Source organism: Oratosquilla oratoria, chromosome 3 (assembly GCF_046742065.1).
Source record: "Oratosquilla oratoria isolate Oo_2021 chromosome 3, ASM4674206v1, whole genome shotgun sequence".
In the NCBI taxonomy this organism is placed as follows: domain Eukaryota; kingdom Metazoa; phylum Arthropoda; class Malacostraca; order Stomatopoda; family Squillidae; genus Oratosquilla; species Oratosquilla oratoria.
In genome coordinates this window covers 31,068,792-31,094,407 of record NC_134779.1, presented here as the reverse complement: position 1 = coordinate 31,094,407, position 25,616 = coordinate 31,068,792, and the positions used below count along the sequence as shown (strand labels likewise).

General features: G+C 39.4%; 1 protein-coding gene across 4 annotated transcripts; it reads right to left on the bottom strand.

The window, feature by feature from the left end:
- Rpn10 (regulatory particle non-ATPase 10) lies at positions 1-18,630 on the bottom strand. Of its 4 annotated transcripts, none has more exons than XM_076178438.1 (9): positions 18,473-18,630; positions 11,129-11,269; positions 10,813-10,924; positions 10,255-10,419; positions 8,189-8,326; positions 5,829-5,918; positions 5,187-5,388; positions 4,368-4,520; positions 1-489 (listed from the first exon to the last, which is right to left on the bottom strand). In XM_076178438.1, the coding sequence occupies exons 1-9, from the start codon at positions 18,568-18,570 to the stop codon at positions 248-250; spliced, it is 1,341 nt and encodes a 446-aa protein (XP_076034553.1). In that variant the 5' UTR covers positions 18,571-18,630; the 3' UTR covers positions 1-247. The 4 variants fall into 4 exon arrangements, with proteins under 4 accessions (XP_076034553.1, XP_076034559.1, XP_076034567.1 ...); XM_076178444.1 differs by having other exon boundaries at positions 8,195-8,326; XM_076178452.1 differs by having other exon boundaries at positions 8,195-8,326; positions 10,264-10,419.
- Positions 18,631-25,616: the final 6,986 nt, after the last annotated feature.

Below are 25,616 nucleotides of genomic sequence, written 5' to 3'. Positions count from 1 at the left end.
TCTGAATAAGCTATGTATTTAGGTACTTTATTACAAAGCATATAAGGGCAGCAAAGGAGTTCCTCATTCAGAACGAATGCTACTATGTTAACATTTCAAGGAGCAAAACATTACCACTTAAATCTTTCAAAACATTTGAACAATCCCTCAGTAAATTTAATTGGATTATGTTAGGAAACTCCCTGACATTCTTTCACAGTACATAAAAAGATGGTAACCATCCAAATTGTCTTAGCTAGATTCATACTCATTTTTTCTCATCCTTATCATTTTTAGAATCTTTTTTCTTATCTTGCGTTAAGGAGCCTACGGCGTCTTTGACAGCCTGACTCTGTGGATCTACACCAGGAAGATTCTGCAGAACACTCTGAAGGAAGGCTGGGTCTGCAATCACCTCAGAGAAGTCTTGTTCCTGTTCTTCCTTTGGCTTGGCGGCCTTTTTATCTTCCTGGCTGCCAACGTCCACTTCCATGGGTTCTTCTTTGGGTTCTGGAACAGATATTCTTAATTAGTTGGAAGCAAACATCACAGATGAAGAGCCACACTTACCCTTATCTTTCATTCTTGGAAGTTATCTCTAATGGGGACCAAAAGTGATGAACCTGCAAACTAGATACCAGAGAATCTTCTCCATACCATGAAACGGCCTTGCTGTGGATGTGCTGTGTCTTGCGGCACTGCCTCTGACCCCGGGCAGTGGACAAGATGTAGGGATGACCCGTCATCCAGGAGATGCCAAGATAAGAGGGAGGGTGGAGTGTATTTAGGGATGGAATGGGTGGGAATGTTTTTTTTGCCTTTTTCTTTTTGGCTACCTCCCTTATATGGGGGAAAAAGCCTGGGTATATGTATGCAAGTCCCTCAAATAACGCGGATTTGAATAACACGGATTCAATCCTACGCGGATTTTATTTCGAAACCATCTCAAATGTAGAGAACCGTTTTAAAATTCGCGCTGAGTCGGGCACGCATACGCACACACGCGGCAACATCGCAAACATTTGTGGTGACTGCTTTCTATTTTACCATATACAGTCGATCCTCGTATAACGTGGTCATTATGTACACTGGGAACTGCTCAAACAAGGGTGTGGGGCAAGAGGATAGCCTTGGGTGGCTGCCTGCGGTTACGTGTCAACCTACGGGTACTGATGCAGGAGGGAGGGAGGGAGGGGAGGAGAGGGGGAGTAGGGGGGTAGCTATCGTGAAATTTTTACCGCCCTAACCTGTTGAGGTGTAATGTTTCTTTCGTTTGGAACACAACTAATAAGTCTGATAATGACTGCACTTGTTGAGTCTTAATTTCTCTTATGAGGTTCTTGTTGTTACTGGCGGTGGTGAATTGGGAGATCAAAAACAGATATATACACGCTTACACACATGTAGACACGCACAAGTAGACACGTGTTTGACAACCAGTGTATGTTGTGAATGCACGTGCGTGTACACACAAATACGAACACAGACACACGCAAGTACATGCTTACTTGTACATGTGAACACAGACACACGCATGCACACACACGCCACACACACATACATATACCACATACACACACACACACATGTACATATGCCACATACACACGTGTATATGCCACATACACACGTATATACGCCACATACACATGTGCATATACGCCACATACACACACATGTATATACGCACAAACACATACGCCACATACATACATCACGTACATGCGCGTGCACACACACGTACACATACATACAGTTCTCGGTATTTAATATGGAAAGTCAGCATACGCGGATTTGGTCATACGCGGTAATTTCAGGAACCTAACCCCCGCATTATTTGAGGGACTCCTGCATGTACAAGCATCCTTGCTTCCACCTGAAGGTACAGCATTAGAGACTGGCACCATCAGGTCCAACTATCTTTCCTACATTATTCAACATAAAAAGAATGACAACATACAACTGGTTCCCTCTTTGTAGCAGCTGATAACATAGAAACAGAAGCATACTAACACATCACTGACAACACTAACATTTATTCCTAGAGAAATCTAGGAGTGGGACCCAAGATTTACTGAATACTGTGGGGCTGAAAGTATACTTAATCCTTAGCATACGATGATGCCGATGTTGGCATCATGAGACGTGAATGGGTACATAAGGATGCCGCAATCAGCGTCCTGATCATATTCATTTTGTATTCACCATGGCTTCTTGGATCACATGTTGGACTCATGATAGACAGCTATTACTTTCCTGGATGAGAGTTCGAGCTCACACATGACCAATCTATGGGTAATGCTGTGGCCTCACAGGCACAGACCCAACTCCTTGCCCACAAGAGTTGGAGTAATGTTTCACAGTGCAGCAATACTAAAAATATTTCAGCCCTAGGTGGGATGTGACTCCCATATTCTGCATATTTTCTGTGATTATCAATATTCAGGGTTAAAGAGAATGGGTATTACATCTGTGCCTTTATATTCTACCATGAGCATATTGTGATCCATTATCGCATTGTACATTAAGCAACCCAAGACTACTCACAAGTATTCATACATACATACATTTACCAAGGCTTTTTCCCCCTTTCAAGGGAGGTAGCCAAAAAGGGAAAGGCATAAAAACACTCCCACCCATTTCATCCCTAAAAACACTCCACACCCCTCCCACCCTCCCTCTCATCTGAGCACCTCCTGGATGACGGGTCATCCCTGCACCTTGCCCACCGCCCTGGGTCAGAAGCAGTGTCGCAAGACACAGCACATCCACAGCAAGGCCGTTTCATTTAATCGGCGACCCCCCCTCTCCGTCCCCCCTTGCATATAAGGAGAGGACGGGGAGAAATCCCTTCGGGCTGCCTCAAAATTTACTCACACATACTACTCCTCATGTAATCACATCATCATCCATATACAACCATTCTCCACTCACCTCTGTCTTCCGTCCTCTCCCTTCCTTCCTCAACAGACATTCCCCTCTTCCCCAAAGCCCCCTTCACCCCATCCATCCACCTCATCCTAGGACGTCCCCTCATGTTCACTCCCTCCACATCTGCCTTCCATACCTCTTTTACTAGTCTTTCTTCACTCATTCTTTCCATGTGTCCAAACCATCCTAATATTCTTTCATCAACCCTATCTCCCAGCTCCTTTTTCACCCCTGTTCTCCTCCTCACCTCCTCATTTCTCACTCTATCCAGCCTAGTAACCCCCACCATACTTCTCAGACACCTCATCTCAAACACATTCAAACTCCTTCTCTCTTCTTCTCTTATGTTCCACGTTTCTGCCCCATACAGTGCTGTTGGCACAATCACTCCTTCATACAGTCTCCTCTTCGCATCCATTCCTAAATGTCTATTCCTCATTACACTCTTTAATCCACCAAGGCATTTACTCGCTTCTCTCAATCTACATTCTACCTATGACAAGTATTCAACTTGTCAATAAAGTTGTAGTGATATCCAAGAGTGAAGGGCACTATGCTGGTGTGTAGTTAAATGAAAAAGAATGCAAGGCAATGGGAATTGTAGATACCCATGGAATAATAATTGCTCCCTTAACCTCTTCACTCCGGGGCACATTGCACGTCTGGCAGCATTAGCTGCCCGACATGCGATGTTGCGTCATAATAATCGCATTATAAAAAGTAAAGTCAGTGCTCAATTGTTCGTTCTCTTTCACCCGTGAATTTTGATAACCATAGAAATTATGATGAAGCCAGTTTAGAGAGAATGGTTACGTAGGTACGACTACAATAAATATAATCAATACGCCGACGTCAGCATCATCGAGTACCCACTTGCTCCTCATGACGCCTAAGTAGGCGTCACCGTATGGAAGTGGTTAAGGTTTACTGACTGGAAACCTGTATCACCAGTGGTTTGGAACAGTCCTCAGGACTTCTCATAATTTTTTGGGAAGAAATGTTGTCTATGTCATATTATTTTAGGAACATTTATGTGTTATCAGCTTATGGTTGTGGTACAAGGGAAGCAGTTGACAACTGAATTTACCCTTTTGCTCAACTATCCCATCTCATCCTTGGTCATATAAAGAAAAAACTAAATACATACATACATATACCAAAGGCTCCCCCCCCCCCTACATGGGGGGGGGTTAGCCAAAATGAAAAAGGCATAGAAACCACTCCCACCCATTCCATTTCCTATATATTACACTTCCCTCCACCCTCCTCCCATCTTGGCACCTCCTGGATGACGGGTCATCCCTGCATCCTGTCCACTGCCCTGGGTCAGAAGCAGTGTCGCAAGACACAGCACATCCACAGCAAGGCCGGTTCATAAATTCAGTGACCCCCCCTCTCCGTCCCATGCAGAAAAGGAGAAGACGGGGAGAAAGAAGTAAAAATATTGAAATACTTACGGCAGTCTTGCATAGACATCTGCATGGCATAAGCGATCTGTTCCTCTTCAGTCATGGCTGAGAAGTCAGGAATGCCATCAGTAGGGAAGGTAGCTGATCCTGTAGGTCCTCCTTCCAGGGACATAGCCAGGGCCTGCTGTAGCATCTCCTCCTCTGTTGGACCACCACAAAATAATGTAATATTGTCAATGCTGAAGAACCCTCTCTGTGAGGGTGAGTTCATATCAAACTGAATCAATTCTAAGACAAAAGTTGCTATCATTGTGCCACATATTTGGTTATCCACATCTAAAACTGGTACCATGAACCACTCTTTCAAATTTTGGAACTCTGTTATCTCATTATGTAACAGTAAACTTTACAATATATACACATATACAAAAAGCAGAGCAATGTTGTATCATTTGATTATTCCCAGTAATTCCATGAGTAACATGCATCAAAATCCATGTGAACAACCTGCATAAACACAACAAAGGAAACATGGAATGGAAGTGAAGCGTTTATTCCCGACGTTTCGTCAATTGACTTTATAGTATAGGAAGCTCGCTGGCTGAGCGGGTTCGGGTGTCGTTTCTTGTGACAAAGGTGGAGGTGAGGGTGGTTCAAATCCTGTCACTGGCGAAGTTGAACCAAGGGCATGGTTCATTAAATTTCACGCTACAAAGCCCTCTGTGAGGGGCACTGTCCTAGCCTCCCAATAGGGGGGAGTGTGTGACGTTAAACCATATCATCATCAATACATGAAACGTCAAGAATAAACTCTTCACTTCCAGTCCACATTTCCTTTGCCGTGTTTATGTAACATATATCACTAACCTTCTTGAGCTGGAGCAGCTGTAGGCGTAGCAGCTGCAGCTGGAGTAGTGGGAGCGGGAGTAGTTGAAGCTGGAGGAGGTGGTGGCGCAGATGTTGGAGTGGTTGCAGTCTCTGCTGGTTTGGCAGCTACGGATTCTTGTGCAGCACGACGCTCCTCCTCCTGTTGTCTTTGCCGCTGCTCCTCCATGGAGACACGCAAGGCCTGCAAAGTAACCAGTTTAGTAGTTAAACCCTTTTGCAGAAGTATGACGAAGCTGGCTGAGAAGGTTATGGGCCATCCATTAACCTCTTCACTCTGGGGCACATCGCACGTCTGGCAGCATCAGCTGCCCGACATGCAATGTTGCATCATAATAATTGCATTATAAAAAATAAAGTCAGTGCTCAATCATTCATTCTCTTTCACCCATGAATTTTGATAACCATAGAAAATATGATGAAGCCAGTTTAGAGAGAATGGAGGTTACGTAGGTACGACTACAATAAATATAATCAAGACGCCGACGTCGGCATCATCGCGTATCCATTTCCTCCTCATGACGCCTACGTAGGCATCAGCGTATGGAAGTGGTTAAACCATATCATTAGTAAACTTTCAAACTGTTGTTACTGTTCAACGTACTGGTAATACAATCAACTTACCAGTGCGAGTTCTGGGTCCTCGTTGGGGTCAACACCAAACTCGAAACCACCCCCTGAAGCAAAGCCAGCACCTGGAGCGCCATCCTCACCCTGTAAGAACAAAGAAAATAAAAAAACAATTACAACTGTAACATCAATGTGGGCAGGATTTTTTCTTGTGGGAAGGAATCCTGCTTTTTTTTTTAACCATACCCAGCTGACATTTTTTTTTTTTTTTTTACCATTTCCTGCCTTTTCTGAGGAACTTTGAGTACATGAATGTTTGTTGTTAAAATTTTCCTCAATATCAAATGGTGAATTCAGATGTGGCAAATGCAAAAAGTAGTGTAGCTTCCTTTATTGGGTAGCAGAAACGTCTCTTTTTTTCTACACAAAGATGTTACAAAAACCGTTTTCACAAGATGGGTAGGACACCCACTCTAGTGAGGAAATATGGAACGAGGCAGAGGGCACACACCTAATGTTTGTGATAAGAAGTATGTGACAAATATTCAGGAAAATGTAAGGATGTTATCTTTCAGCTCTTGTGGACTTGAAGAAAGCAAAGGAGTGAGTTAAAAAGAGGTTTTGTGGAGTGAAATGTGGGAGCGGGGGGAGGTGTTGAAGGTGGTCAAAAGTTTTTACACTGAGTAACGGGGTACAGTAATCCTCATTAAATGGTACATATGCGTTTCTGAAAACCTTACTACAAATTAAAATTACCATATACCGAACCCATTATAACATGTAATAATAGGATATGGCAGACGTACCTTCTCCCTGCTCTTTCCTCTTCAAAACACAAGCGGATACCGTATGTGAATTTTTTCTTACCGTAAATAGAATCGAGGGTAGTAATTACCAAATACCATAACTATGAATTTACTGGATAAAGAATTACCGTATAAGGAGGACTCACTGTATATGGAAGTAAGCTACACCGCAAGGACTCGAACCTTTGCCATTGTGACCGCTTATTCTGAAACAAAGGTAGCTACGGCACAGGTTAGAGTCCTTGCGGTGGAGCTATTTGCCAAAATGACACACAATGAGGTATATGCCAGGGTGAGGAGCAGTAGGCTGCACTAGTGTTGATCTCACCATGGTTGTTCAATGTACATATGGACGAGATGGTAAAGCAAGTTTACGCAAGAGTGTAGGCAGAAGTCTGGAGATGGTCGGCAAGGGTGGAGCAACATCAGAGGTGAACTGGTCATTGTTTGCAGATGATATTGTGCTCATGACTGATCATGAGGATACACCAAAACAGTTGGAGACCAAGTTAAGAAGTATGTATAAGAAAAAACATGAGAGTGAATGTGGGCAAAAGTAAAGTGACAAGATGTACAAGGATTAATGATAGTTGGTGAATGGCTGAAGGAAGTATATATCTAGTTGTACCTTATGGATAGGGGAGCCATACTCGTGGTGTCCTGTCTTTGTATCTCGCCATATCTAGTTTGCTCTTAAATTCTTGTATTGGAGAGTTTTACATGTTTGCAGCCGATTGTGGCAATGAACCGAGGGACTGATGTGGAAGTCTAATCAAGTAAATGAAGCACAATAACATATAGGTGGAATGAAGTACAGAGAATGTTGTAAAAAGGAATGATCATAGTCACGACACTATGGAGCACAGGCAGAACAAAAGGAGGCAGAAAGGAAGTCTGAATGTTTTCATGCAATGTCTGAGAAACATGATAGGTTTTATAAGACTGGATTAATCTATTGTTCCAACTATATTGAAAGAATGGATAATATCACAGATTGCCAAGGTGGTCTTTTTTTTTTATAAGACTGGATTAATCTATTGTTCCAACTCTCTTGAAAGAATGGATAATATCAGATTGCCAAGGTGGTCTGGGTATGTGTAAAGAATAAACAAGTAGTCTAGCAAAAAGAATGAGGAAAAGAGAAGCAGTCAGCAACTACCCGTCCCCTCATGCAGAAACATTGAAGACGGGGTGAAAGGGTGAAAGCAGTGTTGAGCAAGAGGGGAATGTCTGTTGAGGAAGGAAGGGGGAAGGAAGGGAGAAGGAAGATAGGGGTGAGTGGAGAATGGCCGTGTATGGATGATACTTTAATGAAAGAAAATTAATTTCAATTAAAACAAATATCTGGGTTAGATTTCTTAAAGAAATTTCCTTACACCAAATGCACCCATAAAGAAACACTGGTTCCACTTTTGTTTTTGCATCTCCACATTTATTTTAATTTCTTGTGACTTACCCTTACTTTATTTATTTATTATTATTATTATTTTTTTTTTTTTGAGAGGTTTCTTTCTTACTGTCAGCATGTGTATACTATATCACTATGATCCAGAGGAAATACATGCAAGACAGGAAAGTACAGGGAAGAAAAATTGAAAGTTCACTTGCCCCAACCTGTACAATGGGCGACGAGATAAGTGCATTTGACAGGTGTGGTGAAGGTGGGATAGTTACCAGATGGGACTGGTTACCTTCACGACCATTAATGGTGCTCACGAGGGACTCCAGCAATGTCTGGTTCCAGTCCTGGAAATAAAGACCAATAAATCTACTTCCTGCTTGTGTTGTCGTTACCAAGAGAATCCAATACTATACGGATAATATTAGAACTTGTTTGGTAAAAATGAATATACTCCTCTATGGGAACATTTCAATAATTGGTTATGTTAAGTGTTATATGGACAATCTAATCCCTAACACACAAGATTAATATACTTTCTTAAACGAATTAATTCCAAAATCTTTATATATATATATATATATATATATATATATATATATATATATATATATATATATATATATATATATATATATATATATATATATCCCCATATGGGGTAATGACTACACAAGTTTTATGTTTTCATATTTGTCTCTAGACATCCCAATGGATCAAAATCCTGCTCGCTTGCATACACACGTTCATGCCAAAAGAACTTTCCACATTATTCTATGTAACATCAGGGTTCTTCCCCCCTTATATGGGAGGTAAGTCAGACAAGACTTGAACCCACCCTCCACCCATTTGTTTCTCTTTTAAAAATCTTAACTCCTTGAGAATAAAGCCTTGTCCCCTACACTCTGCCCGAGTCAAATGCAATGCAGCAAGACACTCCCTCCACAACAGTAACTGTCCCTTCTTCATATACATGGCAACCCTACCTCCATGTCCCCTTATACGACAGAACAAGGAAAAAAGATTTTGGTCGGCAAAATCACTAATCAGAGCACACCAATGGCTCATAAACACTTGTATATGCCTCCACAGCACTCAAATATTCCTCCCTATTAACCCCTTCCATACGGTGCCGCACACGTAGGCGTCATGGACTTAGATCTCAGTGGCAGCAGCCAATGCCAGCCGTACGACGTGTCGTAATAATACTCGCATCATAAAATATAGTCACCGCTTATATCGATCGTTCTCTCTTCACCCGTGAATTTTGATAACCATAGAAAATGCGATTACAAAATAATTAGAAAGAATGTCATTATGGAGGGGCGACTACAATAAATATAATCAAGACGCCGATATGGCAGCCTCGCGAATACACTCGCTCCCCATGACGCCTACGTGTGCGGCACCGTATGGAAGGGGTTAAGGAACACCTGAAAATGATAGGCATGGTTCTGTGCATAAGCTCCACCTACTCATCCCATAACACTATCCAGCCTTGTAACCCTCACCATGCTTCTTAAACAATCAATCTGTTGCTCCAGGTCTCTCTTTCAGGAAACTTGTAGGTCCCATGTCAAAAGGAACTGGCTTTCAGGTTACATCAAATCATCACCCATTCACAACTACACTCTACTCATCCCTATCACTTGCTCTCTCCCTTCCCTAGTTTAGAGATTCCTTGTATACTCAATGCTCCTTTCACCCTGTCCAGCTCATTTTTGGTTTTCCCCTAAAGTTTACTTCATTCATATCCACTTTATAAATTTTCATTGCTTGTCTTTCTTCACTCAATCTTCCCACATGCCCAAAATATCCCACTATTTTTCTGACCATCCTCAAGGACAAAGTCCTACACTTTCACTTATGTTATCTAACCTCCTCACAAACAATCTTCCAACGCTACACCCAAAACTTAACACCAATGCACATACCTAAGTAAATGACTTGATGATTATAACAGTGAACCTTACCACTTTCTCCTCAAAACATACCTATCCTTCCTTTACTCTCTTTTATCCTTCACCACCTTCCATCCTCCTTTTTCTTTAATTTGCCCACCTTTAGCATTTTTCCCTCCTTTTTCTTCCCACTCTACTTTAACTCTGTTCTCAATGTCCTTTCTAGCAGTTAACACTTTGACATTCCCAATCTCCTCTGAATACATTTTGAAGTATTTCAATCTTTCTTTTGTGTACCACTATATTGTCCATTATAAATTTTAGTAATAACTTTCATGTCATATATCAAAATACAATTGCATACCATACCATACCTCACTTACCGTTTCTCCAAAGTTAATGACATCGATATTAACTTTTTCCTTCTTGAGTCTCTTGGCAAGTTTCACAATTTCCTTCTCATCTGCCGTGACTGGACTTCCCACGAAAGCAACAATACGCATCTTGTGTGTTTTGCTGAGGCGATGCTTTAGTGCCAACTGTCAAAACAAATAAGAGGTAACATTAACAAAGAATACGTTATCTGGAGAGGATGAGAGTAGGTGCTCTTTTTCTTTTGTGTGGTGACTGCATCTGGGGCAGCTGAAGTGCGTTACTTGGCCAATTCTGTGTTGCTACCATTTTAATGCAAAAGTGGTGACCTGAACACTGGTGTATCAGTTTACTTTTTATTTATCTTGAGAGTGATTTCACAGTTGGGTTCATTACTGGAAGGATTAGGATCAAGTACTGAATTTAGAGATCTATTGTGGAGTGCTTGTTTTGTGATCTGAATGTTGAAACATTTTTGTATGGACAGATAGATGGACACACATACACATAATATATGGAGGTATGAAAAGTTCAAATTATGATAACACTAATATACTTACATGAGCAATTCTAATTCCAGTCAACAAATTTATCTCCCCCTCAGGTTGAACCTTATGAAGTGAAGTTAAAATCTTGCCTACATCAGTTGTGAGGGTGGCCAACACCTCAGTGCTGAAAATAAAAATCTTCACAGCAAAGGCAATAAAGAAACTCATCCTAATATATTTAATTTCAATGGCTGGAAACCAATCCAGTACAATAATCACAAAAATGATGAAGTATTTGATTATATATAACAATCTAACAAACAACTAATAATTCTGTCCAAACATAATGAGGCTTGAACAAGTTTTTTTTTCTTTTTAATGGCCTTACTTTGCTAAAGTTAATAGGCCCACATTGTTTTCTGGGTTGGACCTCAGCTTTGATCTACAGATGGTGTTGACCGCATCCTGCTGTGCTGCCAGTCTTGTCGGGAGGTAGTCACCATTCCGCATATACTCGCTATTATCAATGCTGCAAAAGCCAAATAAGCAAACATAAAACAAAAGAAATGCATTGGAGAAAATAAACAAAATAATAGTGCTACTTTCACATTCAAGTGTTCACTTCGACAAAATAAAGTGAACTCCCGGTCTTGGTGGGTTCCACTTGAAGTTCACAATAATGTGGAGTATTACACAAAAAGTTCCTATGCTATAGCACACCCCTCCACCCTCCCTCTTATCTTAGCACCTCCTGAATGACGGGTCATCCCTGCACCTTGTCCACTGCCCTGGGTCAGAAGCAGTGTCGCAAGACACAGTACATCCACAGCAAGGCCGCTTCATTAAATCGGCGACCCCCCCTCTCCGTCCCCCCATTGCATAAAATGAGAGGACGGGGAGAAATCCCTTCGGGCTGCGTCAAATTTTGCTCACGCATACTACCTCACCCCCCATCCACCCACCCATTCCACCTCATGCAATCACAACATCATCCATATACAACCATTCCCCATTCACCCGTCTTCTGTCCTCTCCCGTCCTTCCTCAACAGACATTCCCCTCTTCCCCAAAGCCCCCTTCACCCCATCCATCCACCTCATCCTAGGACGTCCCCTCATGTTCACTCCCTCCACATCTGCCTTCCACACCTCTTTTACTAGTCTTTCTTCACTCATTCTTTCCATGTGTCCAAACCATCCTAATATTCTTTCATCAACCCTATCTCCCAGCTCCTTTTCCACCCCTGTTCTCCTCCTCACCTCCTCATTTTTCACTCTATCTAGCCTAGTAACCCCCATCATACTTCTCAGACACCTCATCTCAAACACATTCAAACTCCTTCTCTCTTCTTCTCTTATGTTCCATGTTTCTGCCCCATACAGTGCTGTTGGCACAATCACTCCTTCATACAGTCTCCTCTTAGCATCCATTCCCAAATGTCTATTCCTCATTACACTCTTTAATCCACCAAGGCATTTACTCGCTTCTCTCAATCTACATTCTACCTCCACTTTCACTCCACCTTTCCCTGCCACATTTGCACCCAAGTATCTAAAACTATCCACTTCCTCCAGTCGCTCTCCCTTAATGCTCACTTCCAGTCTACTGCCACTTACACCCCTTGTACATCTCATCACCTTACTTTAGAGTAAATTTGTTTAATTTTTGCAGAAAATATAAATAAATGGCTCAAAATATGTAAAACATTTCAAATAAGAGCAGATAGTAACACCAATGGGAGACCATTTATTCAATTTCTACATTTAGTTTTTCTATTTATGAAACAACTACAAACAGTTCTCTCTTTTTCAACATTTCCCCACTGTTGCACAATATAGTTGATGTTACAAGAATGTGTCGTATGAAATACAAGATAATGCAATGGAAAGAGATGTCAGAGATAACAGACCAACACTGAGGTGGTCTGGGGACATAATAAACTTTGAGAGACTAGTAAAGAGAGAGTGGAGAGCTGGAGTGAATGGAGCAACCTTGGAAGGAAGACTGAGAACGAGGCAGATGGATGAGGTTGAGTTTTGGATACATATGGGACATCTGTCGACCAGGGAAAAGAGAATCCAAAAGAGAGGAATGAGTGGAAGATGGTCAATGAAGGGACAAAGTAGCTTAAAGAGATGGTCTCATCTGCTTCATAAATTATTTCATGTGGATGAGGGGGCGGGGTTACTACACGATAAGTGGGGGAGGATAAACCAGCTCCTACTGTTGGATCTTCCTGTGGAAGTGCTGTGTATTACTGCTGTGTATTACTTCATTCTTGTAGTGCCAAGATGGGTGGGAAGATGTGTGCTAGGACTTGACTATGCCCTTAAAGGAGAGAGAGGGTCTTTAATTTACACACATACACAAACTATGTGGTTGAGAGAGAGAGAGAGAGAGAGAGAGAGAGAGAGAGAGAGAGAGAGAGAGAGAGAGAGAGAGAGAGAGAGAGAGACAGAGAGAGAGAGACAGAGAGAGAGAGGAGAGAGACAGAGACAGACACAGACAGACAGAGAGAGAGACAGAGAAAATTCATAGAAACCCTGCTCCATCAAGACTATAATATACACAAGATTGAGATATTACAAAGGACAACAATCAAACTGATTCTCAGCCTTGCAGATAAACCATACATGACTAAAGCACTGGACCTGTCAATATTAAAAGATCAAAGAGAAAGAGGCGACTTTATTACAGTATTTGGGTCACTAAAGAGGACAGACTACATTGACAGATGAGATTTCTCAATTAGGTTGGTTGACTGATTGATTTATGAAATTTTTGACTTGAAGGCCAAGCGCTGGAGCTGGTAGGCCATTGAGTGCATTTCTCAATTAGGGATAGAAGGGCTGGTCATGAGAACAAATTGAGAAAATTAAACTTCTAAAGATTGAGAGAAATAATTTTCCACACAGATGCATAAATAATTGGAATAGTGATGTACACCAAGCTGGAACAAAACATGAATTCAAATTAAGCTCAACTAGAAATTAATTTTCTTACTTTTTTAGGAATGTCCCCTTTTGGGGCTACAGGTGGTAAGACTCCTAATCCCATCACCCGTCCCTTTTTTGACTCAAGTGGAAATACTTGGTGGCAGTATTCTTTTTCCCCCCATGCAAGGGAAAAAAAAAAGCCTTCGGTATATGTATGTAGAAATTAATGATATAGGACAAAGTTAAACCCATACATGAATCCAAATCTTATACTTTCACACACACGGGGAACTGAAGATCAGCACCTGCTCTCCTTTTTCTACCACTTTCAGCGAGAGACATAGAAACAGCCCCACACTGATACAACACCAACAACAATCCAAAAGTCACTTCCCTCTGTGGGAGGTTCTAAATATGGCTGCCAGCCACCGTGGAGCTCTGTGTTTTCCACTTAGTGTTACTCAGGGGGTGGGTGGGTGGGGGGTGGTGGTTGTGTGCGAGCGATATTTTCATGAAGCCCGAAGATAGTTCTCCCCATCTTCAATGTTACTACATGAGGGGGATGGAGAGGGGGGTTGCCAATTGTCTAGCTGCATTGCTTCTGACCTAGGGCAGTGGGCGAGATGCATGGATGATCAGTCATCCAGGAGGAGCCAAGAAAACAGGGAGGGAGAGGTGGTAAATGGTGGAGTATGAGGGAATGAAATGGGTGTGAGTGGATTTATGCCTTTGGCTACCTCCCTTGCAAGGGGGGGCATTTGGTATATGTAATTCAAGGTAACCACTGAATTGAAATATGAAAGGGACAAGTACAACTACCATCCAAAACCCTGTATTTATCCATATATCATCCAAACATATTCATATACAGTCAAAGCCCTGGTATCTGGCCTTCTTGTATCCGGCACTTCAAATAACCGGCATATTTTTCACGAAAATCGAAAAATTGTGATAAAGATAGAGGTTAAAAAAAAAAGAAAAAAAAAAAAAAAAAAAAAAAAAAAAAAAAAAATCCCGCGTGTGTTTAAAATCCCTGCGCGTGGTTGTAGTTGCTCTCGCCGCCACCAGGGCTTTATTGTGTATTTACCGCCGAACGTAACAAGTGTGATCCAGCCCATGGATCAAGGAGTGATTCAAAACTTTAAAAAGAATTATCGGAAAAGTTCTATGCGCAAACTAGTTTATTTTGAGGACGGTAGCATTTCCGAATTCCAACGTGGGCTTAATGTTAAAGATGCTATTTTTATGGAATCGCTAGCTTGGGAGGATGAAAAACAACAAACTCTAATGCGATGTTAGAGAAAATCATATCCGCAAATAATGTTTGAAGATCAGGAAGGGAATAAAAAATTTTGAGGGTTTTCCATCGGCAAGAAAGAATCGGTGGTGAAAGAATTGAAAGATGGGTTATCGCGCTAAACTTTGCATTAGTGACGAAGCGATACAAGTGTGTGTAGATATGGACAGTGACCGAGCAGCAACATTCTCACTTAGTGATGATGAAATTTTACAATCACTTCCCGATGAACACGCGAAAACGACAGAGGCAGATAGTGAAGAAGACGACCCTGAGATGAAAGTGTCGTGGAAGGATGCAGCGAAGGGTCTAGCAGTGTTTGTGAAATTTGCAGAACAGTGCACAAACAAAGAGGAAAAAATTCTAAGCAGAGACATCATACATTTTATGAAAGTTGGTACAAAAAGTTTAGTGAAAGAAAACTCGAGTGTAGAGGTGAATGCACCCTCTCAGCCACCAACACTGAGAGGGTGCATCTGTCGTAAAATTATCAGATGATGAATTAGATAACTGATAATGCTGTGATGATTATAACTGATGTATATTGATTGGATTTACTCTATACTGATAGAATTTACAATATATAGACATGTGGATGTGTTTATTATTAAAGCGAATTAAGATCTATTAATAAGTAAAACAACAATATAAATAAATGTATTTTTTTTTAATATCCCTTCCTGTATCCGGCATTTTCTCGTATCTGGTACGTCTTCGGCCCCATTGGTGCCGGATACAAGGGCTTTTACTGTATTTATTTATTTTGGAAATCAGTGACATGTCAACAATAGCAATTAGTTAGAAACAGGACTTCAGAATATAAATCTTTAAGTACCTAACCAAATGCTAAATCACAAAAACATGTGCAACATGATAATTATATTTAGATTAGAAAATAATATTGAAACAGGTGTCAGAAAAGATTATCATGATACATAAAAAAAAAAAATAATAATAATAATAATTGAAAGACATGCAGGAATATAGCTTTCATCATAGAAGTGTAGATTTACAGAACAAGCTAACAAAAAACATAATGCAAGAAAGCACCATGAATGTATCTAAGGCAAAGTTTGAGGAAAGAAGGCAGGGACAAGACCCCATGAACACAGCCTTAACCATGTATACTACAACTCTGTAAATTCGATAAATACACTGACAATGCACATAAAACAAATGCATTAACTTCCTTCTCTGGAATTGAGGACCTGGTTGATGGGATCATGAGCCTGTGAAGGTGGCGAACAATGATGGTAGAGGGATAAAGGAGGCCTATGCCAAATTCTGTTAACACGCAAATATAGTTTCCACTTTTGTTTTTTGTATCTATTTCATTTACATTTTTTTTTTTTTTTCTTTATGTAATGGTTAGGTTAGGAGCTATTGTTCAACACAAGTTTCATGTTGAGTATTTGTGCTTGCATGTTTCTGGAATTTTGCCCCATGTTTTAATTTTAGCAAATAAATAGCAATTTTATTTATCAGGTGATTAAGTATTGATAATAAATTTCACATGAAAAATAATCTCTCAAATGCAAAGACAAAAAAAGAGAAAAAACACGTATGCAAATAAGTATTATTATAATTTAGGTACCCCCGAATCCACGCGCGGCGCCACCGTTGACCATGTATTGTTTTCATGGCCATATGTTGCGGCCCACTAGCTTTTATTTGGTTCAATTTGAATGCTTCCCGCGGTTAGCGCATGCGAAAGATATTGAAATTATCTTGTTGTTTTGCAAGTGTAAGGCTAATTCTTGAAATAGAAACAAATTTTTAGCGATTTAAACGGAAATTTGGTTATCAAACTCGGCAACATAGTTTTCCGAGTAAAAATATTAACGTAAGGAATCTCCAAACATAATTTTAAGTTACATAAACAAGTTTATCAACGTATTTTCTCCCGGACATGAGAAGCTTAATATCGTTTAGCACTTCATGTTTGAGCTTAGCGCCCCGGAATGTAGCCATATCACCCATGAATCTGATGCGTCCAGTTCGCGTTCGATTTTGTTTACTTATTACCATTGACGACCAAAATCACACAATGACGGTTTTTGCTCAAATGCATAATTTATATATAAAAAATAGCATATGGTTGCATTATTTGACATATTTTCTTTAAAATGTGTGATTTCCATGTAGAACGATCGAAGAGAAGTTACGTTTTTATCCTCTACAAAATTATCAACCGGCAACCAACGTCGTCATTGTTTGGGTTTCGTCGGCGTTGGTTGCCGGCTGATCATTTTTCAGAGGATAAAAACGTAACTTCTCTTTGATCATTTTACGTGGAAATCATCCATTTTAAAGAAAATAGGTCAAATAATGCAACCATGTGCTATTTTTTATATATAAATTATGCATTTGAGCAAAAACCGTCATTGTGTGGTTTTGGTCGGCGTTGGTCGACTTCGGTCGGCGTTTAGCGAGACCCACCATTGACAGCTTCATGGTTGCCATGAAAAGGCAAATATGGTATGATGGAGATGTCTCACATTGTTTTTGACATGCTCATGTGATTTGTTGATCCATAAAACCCAAGTATTCCGAATTTTAATAAAATTGGACCAGTGGTTTAGAGTTAATGTGTATTTCTTTACCGAAATCTTTACAAATTACCACCCTTAATTCTAACACTTTGTTATGGTAAAGTCTAGCCAAAAATGCGGGCTAAGAAAATAATTCAAAAAATCGTATCTCCCTTATTTTTCAAGCTATTTCAAAAATTTAAAAAGCATTTTGTTTCTAATAAAGTTGTCTTTCATATGCAACAATAATTTAAAGGTTAATTTTTTTTTTTTTTAATTTTGTGGGGGTACCTATATAATTATAACCGTTGGTTTACCTACAAACAGATGTCAGGTTTAAGTCAGCAGAACAAATTAAAAATGTATGCTTTTCTGTTTTCACCTTAACTTAACTTGAACAGTTATAGAATTATAAGAATAGTCATATGTTTGCCTACACAATCCTTGCTTGGCTTGGCCTTGAGAGCAATTTTATTAACTGGGTTAATTTCTGGGGGAATTTCAATTTGGTAAAGAATTTTGTTGTCTAAATTATGTTGTAAACGAGTATAATGCTGCTGGAGTTGTTTTCTTGTACATAATGAGCTGAGTTGTGATCTGAAGGTGAATACTGATCTGATGGGAGAGGTGGGTGGGCTTCATCACAGGTTTCCACAAAACCTGATCTATCTGGCACCACTTATCAATGGATAAACTTAAATTGAACTGATTTTGATAATATATATATTCTCACCATGTACATAAAACCCAGTTTAATCACTTATCCGTCATGGTTCCAAAACAAACCTACCTCCAATTTTGCAATGTCACGACATGCCATTTCCAAATGATTAAATTTCTGTTATATGGTTAAGTGCTAAATACTTTGGCTTCAGTTCAAACGAAGCATAAACTCTGCTAACATAATATAATAGACCTAGGGTGATTACATGTGTTTAAGAACCACAAATATATGTCAAACTTCTTACCATATTATTGTACTTTCCAACCCCATCCTGCCTGTGTTTACTGCTGTCTTGAGTCTTGGACAACAGAAGCGACGCAGTGTGGGCAATTCCGTAAACATCAAACTTTACACTTGGCGGCAAATTTAAGCATTTACCCAATGCACATCGTTTACTCAAAGACAGTCTATTTATTTCTATCTCTTACAGAATCAATAATTGGATAACATGGATAGCCTATTGTGATAATTAGATATAACTACATGAGTAATCATTGTTTTCCAAGAAACAGACCTTCACGCAGGTTTGACTGCAGCGTACAGCATTCGATAGTGACAAAAGTTTAAAATTTATTTGAATGATCCATAAAAATACGTAGTATTATGAAATTTATTGATTTATGTATACAATAATTATATATTTACAATTTGATAATGAGAACAATTGCAGGGTTCAAACGCATCAATCCTGTTATCAAATACCCAGGTCAACAGGTAGCTGTCAGTCAAGGATTAAGGATATAGCTGAGTGACGGCTTGTGATTTACAAAAATATTTAAATCCACGGGATTTATTGCTCTGCATGTAGCAGATTGAACAAATAAATTTCCTGCATCAGTGCTAGTTCTGGAATTCGTAATACTAATATAATACAAAGTTCGACAAATGGAGGAAACTATCATTGCTCCAACCCTGTACACTACAACTAATACTGTACATGTAAATACATACAATATCCGATTCATTGCTGTATTAATGCTGTGGGTGTTCGAAAGTTTTTACGTGGATAGTAGTTTATGTTACGGGGAATGGAGAGAGTATGATTCAATGTGAATGTAGTTTTTCCATGTATATAAATGAATGGGAGGTGAACGACATGTAAAAAGGGTACAAGTGAAAAATAGGTAAAATTGCACAATGAATATATTAAAATATACATAATTGGAAAAAATAGAATAAAGTTTGTCAATTTTAGAAAGTGACATTTTTACCGTGCCATTTTGAATCTGTACAATTATTACCTAAATTCATGAACGGGATGGTGAAGGAGATAAACGGAGAGGTCTATTTTGATGCAGAAATTAGGAGCCTAATAGTGTTTGAGGTGAAACGTAAAATATGCAAATGTCACGAATACGGACAGAGTGACAAATATGGAGATGAAATTGAGAACCGAGAAAGAAAACTGGCAGATGGCGTAGATCAGAGTGCTGAGATGATTTGGGCACATGGGGAAAGTGGACGAGGAAAGACTAACAAACAGTGGAAATAAAAAATGGATGGGGGATTTTGGGAGAAAGATTAAAAAACGAGGTGGATGAACGGGATGAACGAAGGCCCTGGATACAAGAGGAATGTCTGTTGAGTAATGAAGAGAGAGTGCAAAGGGATGAAGACATGGCTTGAATGGATGATCCTCCTGTCTGTTTTGCACGTTAGGCTTTGACAGTGATTCTCAAACTGTGTGCCGCGTAATTTTTATGGATAAGTGTATGTACTTAAATTTATTATCATTATTATTATTATTATTATTATTATTATTATTATTATTATTATTATTATTATTATTATTATTATTATTATTATTATTATTATTATTATTATTATTATTGTCATCATCGTTATTATTATTATTATTATTATTATTATTATTATTATTACTATTATCATTACTATCATTACTATTATTATCATTATTATTGTTGTTGTTGTTGTTATTACTATTATTATTATTATTACTATTATCATTGTTATTATTATTATTATTATTATTATTATTATTATTATTATTATTATTATTATTATTATTATTATTATTATTATTATTATCATTATTATTATTACACGCGCATGCCCGCACATATTCGTTCTAATATTATGCCAAATGTGTATTTCTGTGTCATAAGTATAGGTACCAAACTTACTTTACACTGACTAGAATTGTTGCTCCGTCAAAGTCTAAGAGGGTGTTTACATGTTCTAACGGTTGGTCGAACGCGGTTCGACAGACATGTGTTTAAAGTGATGTGTGAACTGGGTATTTGGGGTTTAACCAACGTGTTCGACAACCAAATACCCCGTTCACACATCACTTTAAACACGTGTCTGTCGAACCGCGTTCGACGAACCGTTAGACGTTGTAATCTCCCTCTAAGATATGTCAGTGCGCCACTAAGCAATAAAGATTGAGAACTTCTGGACTATGCACTACCAATGGGAGACCACCCGCTCTCTGAATGATAATGGCGTATGAAAGAGAGATATTGTCATTGAGCAGTTTTAGGGGATTTTTATTATGGCTTGTATCGTGGCTCAGCAGGCTATCAGGAGACTTGGGCTTGCATCTAAATGAACCAAAAACGGAGGGAAATGGTCGGAAACAATTGTAAAGAAAATCAGCATTTTTTTTTTTATTTGTTATTATTATTTTTTTTTTAGTAAACTGCAGTGAGAAGATACAGTGTGGTAGAAAGTTAGAAATGAAGTGAATTTTAATCGTATAAGAAAAATGTAGATGTTTGTGCATGTGGACGTGACTTTGTTACTTGAAAGTCTTCATATATTTCCTACGAGAAGCGACTCGAATTCGCTTCCCGCGTGGAACAGACATCTCTACCCCCGCCTTCTCCCTTCTTTGCTCGACAGACACAGAAAAAAAATTTGAGTAAATGTACAACATTTGACTTTAGGAATGTTTCCAAGCACTTCAAAAGCTCCAGCGAATGAGACGTTGAAGAATCAATAAAAGCTTCATCCCCAAATGGTGTTTCCTTGATCAAAACTGTCTACAGTTGTCATCTTCATGAAAAAAGCAGAATGGATGTGTGATGAATGTAAGGTGGGTGGCTGTATGCTCTCATTAAGTCATCTCTGGTCATCTTCCTTATAAGGGAGGAGCCTTTAGGTTAAATAGCCTATGTAATTATGAAAGCAGCAGGACAGATTCCCACATACCAACCCCAAGTAACCTGAGTCCCCTTGTCCGCGTCTCCTAATTGTTCTCTCCCTGTCCATATTTATACTTGTTAACTCTATTCCTTTGTATCATTCTGCTGAAGAGGACCACAGTCAGTGGTCGAAATATACAGATAATTAGTATTTCTGATTTCTTTTCTCCGACAGTGGGTTAACAAGTTTCATATATATATATATATATATATATATATATATATATATATATATATATATATATATGCGCGTGTGTGTGTATACATGTATATATTCTAACAATTGATGGTGTGAACTTGAGGGGACGACCGAGGATGAGGTGGATGGGTTGGGTGAAAGGGGGTGTTGAGCAAGAGGAATGTCTGTTGAGCAAGGGAGGGAGAAGACAGGAGATAGGTGTGAGTGGACAAGGACTATGTATAGATGATACTGTGATTCAAGGATGGAAGGGGGCGAAGTTAGGGAGTGGTTATATGTGAATGGTATTTTGACGCAGCCCGAAGGGATTTCTCCCCGTCTTCTCTTTTTCTGTATGAGGAGACGTAGATAGGGGGGGGGAGTCACCGATGAAGTGAAGCGGTCTTGCTGTGAATATACTCTGCCTTACTACATTGCTTCTGGTCTAGGGCAGTGGGCGGGATACAGGGATGACCCGTCATCCATGAGGAGCTAAGAGGAGAGGGAGGAAAGGGTGGTGGAGGGGAGTGGAGTAGGTACGTGCATTTTGACTTGGCTACCTTCCTTATAAGGGAAAAATTATATGTAGAAAAATATATTACACGCCTGTTGCATGAAGAGTTGTTCCTCCCCCCTCATCATACTTATTGGGCTAAAAGCAACGCAAATAGGAATAAAACTTACTCAACAAGATCCTACAACTAGAGCTGTTTGACTTTCATTGCTTCATCACACGACGATCCCATTCCTCATTCAAATTTTTATGAAATAGATGAAAAGTCCGTTGAACCTCGTCATCCACGACTAATATCCCTTCATTTACTATTATTCATCTTATTGTATTCATCAGTTGAATAATTATTTTTGTTTATTTTTCATCTATTTATCAATTAATTTTATTTATCTTTTTACTCCTATAAGTGAATAAATAAATGAATATATAAGTAAATAAATAAACAAATGAATAAGTAAATAAATAAGAAGATGAAATAAAATAAGGTAAGATAAGATAATATAAGATAGGATAAGATAAGATAAATATTCACGTATTTCCACTGATACGCTTTGCCTTTCTCAAGTCTTCTCCATCCACTTTGCTGACTACGCTCTCTTTGTTCGTATATCCCGTGTTTAGGTCTTACGATATTCCCAAACCATCTCAGTACTCTCTTACCTTTACATATTATTTTGTATTGTTATTGTCGTTATTGTTATTACACTTTCATCGCCACTCCGTTCGAATTTTTCTTTATCGAAATCGACTTGCTTTCTTAATTTGTACAAATTCTCTTAATATTTACTCAGTGTCATTTACCGTCTCTAATCACCCTCCTTAACAAGGTCTAAATATACATATTCTTAGATCTTGCTCCTTATCATACATGCACTGCATCATTACGTAAGTCTACTCCCTTTTCCTTCATATTTTATTGTCTTGTAAGTAGGAGACAAATGCTTAATATTCTACTCTATTCTTAATCACGTATAGGTTTTGCTATGGATTCTCTAGAATGATCAGGGCTAATCACATTTTCAGTGGTTATCATATTTTCACAAATATTACTTATGAACTAGAGCTGCTGATTAAATCAGCTATGAAATACAAATATCTTCCAGTTGTTTTGTGGTAATCCATCATGGACTGCATTAAAAAACTAGGAAGACTGGACCCTGAATTTAAATGCATCTCCATTCCACTGATTTTAGACGCAACGGACAAAAAATGGATTTCAAATATCTATCCACATGTTAAAATTCCCGCGTCAAGCGGACAATGACCGCTGAATGAAGAACGCTTGTGCATGACAATGTGAGTGATGCAATGCTATACCGGTTACTCTTTCACTTAAATTTTCGTGATTGTGATGATTATTTTACCGTTTATAGTAATTTCATACAATGGGAGATGTAAAATAGAGTAAACTTAGCCTTAAATGATTATCTAAAGGTGAGCTTAGCATTTCCCTCAGACGGGGTCCATTTATTTATTTACCGAGTGAGCTCATATCAGCTTGCCACATTGGCAACGCAAGCACTCTATCGGGTGAACAAATGTATTCATATTTCATATTCTTATTTCACAATTTGATTTATGTGTATACTTTACATACACACATTGGAAAATATTGTGTAGATGACTATAAAGAAAGAGGAAATATAATGTAATTCAAGAAAATGAACGCAAAAGCAGTGTAGGGAGGTGATTGGAAGAGCCGCTGATTCTACTATTCACAATAATTTTTACTTCATTGCCTCGGTCATACTATTCTTAGGTAGAGCAATGAACCAGAACTCATACCAAATATAACAGACATATCGCATAAAAACAGATTATGATATTTGAACCTCATCTCTTGTATGTTTATCATATATATTTCATCAGATCTACTAAACCGAAGGTCTTTTGTCGACATGCCTTGTCATTGAAACTAACCCACACCCCATTTCCAATCATCCATCATCAACACATATGTAAAGATGAGAATACATACATACATACATACACCACGTGCATAGCTCCCCTTCCTGTAAAATACAACTAGGTAAATACACCACGTGCATAGCTCCCCTTCCCGTAAAATACAACTAGGTAAATACACACACAATGCGCCGAATTAACGAAGTGGCCTTGCTGTGGATGTGCTGTCTTGCGACACTGCTTCTGACCCAGTGTAGTGGACAAGATGCAGGGATGACCCGTCATCCAGGAGATGCCAAGATAGGAAGGAGGGAAGAGGGTAGAGGGGAGTGGAGTATGTAGGGGATGGATTGGATGGGAGTGATTTCTATGCCTTTGTCTTTTGGCTACCTCCCGTGTAAGGGGGAAAAACCTTTGGTATATGTATGTATACTATGTGTGTGTATATATATATATATGCAAAATAGACCACTTGGAAAAAGAAACTAACGAAGCAGAGCGCTTTCATATATTACGGTACATCCAGTGCACTGAAGATGTAATATACGAATGCGCTCTGCTTCGTTAGTTTCTTTTTCCAAGTGGTCTACTTTGCATAAGTGAACACACATACCCGTGTTCTTATTAGCATATATATATATATATATAAACCTACATATGCCAACAGCTTTTTTCCCCCCTTACAAGGGAGGTAGACAAAAAACAAAAGCATAAAATCCATTCTTCCCCATTTCATCCCTACATACTCCACGCCCATTCACCCCCTACTTCTCTCTTTTCTTGGCTCTTCCTGGATGATGGGTCATTCCTGCATCTCACCCACTAACCTGGGTCAGAAGTAATGTAGCAAGACACAGCACATCCACAGTAAGGTCGCTTCATTTAATCGGTGATCACCTCTCTGTCCCCTTACGCAGAAAAAGAGATGGGGAGAAATCGCTTCGGGCAACGTCAAAATATCATTTACACATACTCCCTCACCCCCTATGCATCACAGCATCATTCATACACAATTCTCCACTCACCCCTATCTTCTGTCTTCTACTTTCCTAATGCCCCTTTTACCCCATCCATCCATCTCATCCTTGATCGCCCCCTCATGTTCACTCCTTCCACACCTCTTTTACTAACCTTCCTTCACTCATTCATTCCATGTGTCAAAACCATCCCAATACTCTTTCATCAACCCTATCTCCCAACTCCCTTTCCAACCCCACACTCCTCCTCATCTCGTTTCTCACTCTATCCAACCTAGTAACCCTTACCATACTTCTCAGGCATTTCATCTCAAACACATTCAAACTCCTCTCTTATGATTCATGTTTCTGCCCCATACAGTGCTGTCGGTACAATCACTCCTTCATACAATCTCCTCTCAGCATCCATTCCCAAATTACAAAGGAGGAGCATGCCAACAGGAGACCTTTTGGTCCATAACTAGGTTGGATGCAAAAAAAAATTATAATGATAAATAACAATGATGATAATATGGTTTAACGTCACAAACTCCCTCCTATCGGAGGGCTAGGATGATGCCCATTATAGAGGACTTTGTAGCATGGAATTTAATGAACCATGCCCTTGCTTCAACTTTGCCGGAGGCAGGATTCGAACCGCCATCCCC

Coding starts and splice junctions, on each gene's coding strand:
- Rpn10 (XM_076178438.1), bottom strand. CDS start 18,570: ATGTTTACGGAATTGCCCACACTGCGTCGCTTCTGTTGTCCAAGACTC. Junction 11,270..18,472: donor TTGGAAAGTACAATAATATG/GTAAGAAGTTTG, acceptor TGGCTTTTGCAG/CATTGATAATAGCGAGTATA. Junction 4,521..5,186: donor AGCTGCTCCAGCTCAAGAAG/GTTAGTGATATA, acceptor GTGGTCCAACAG/AGGAGGAGATGCTACAGCAG.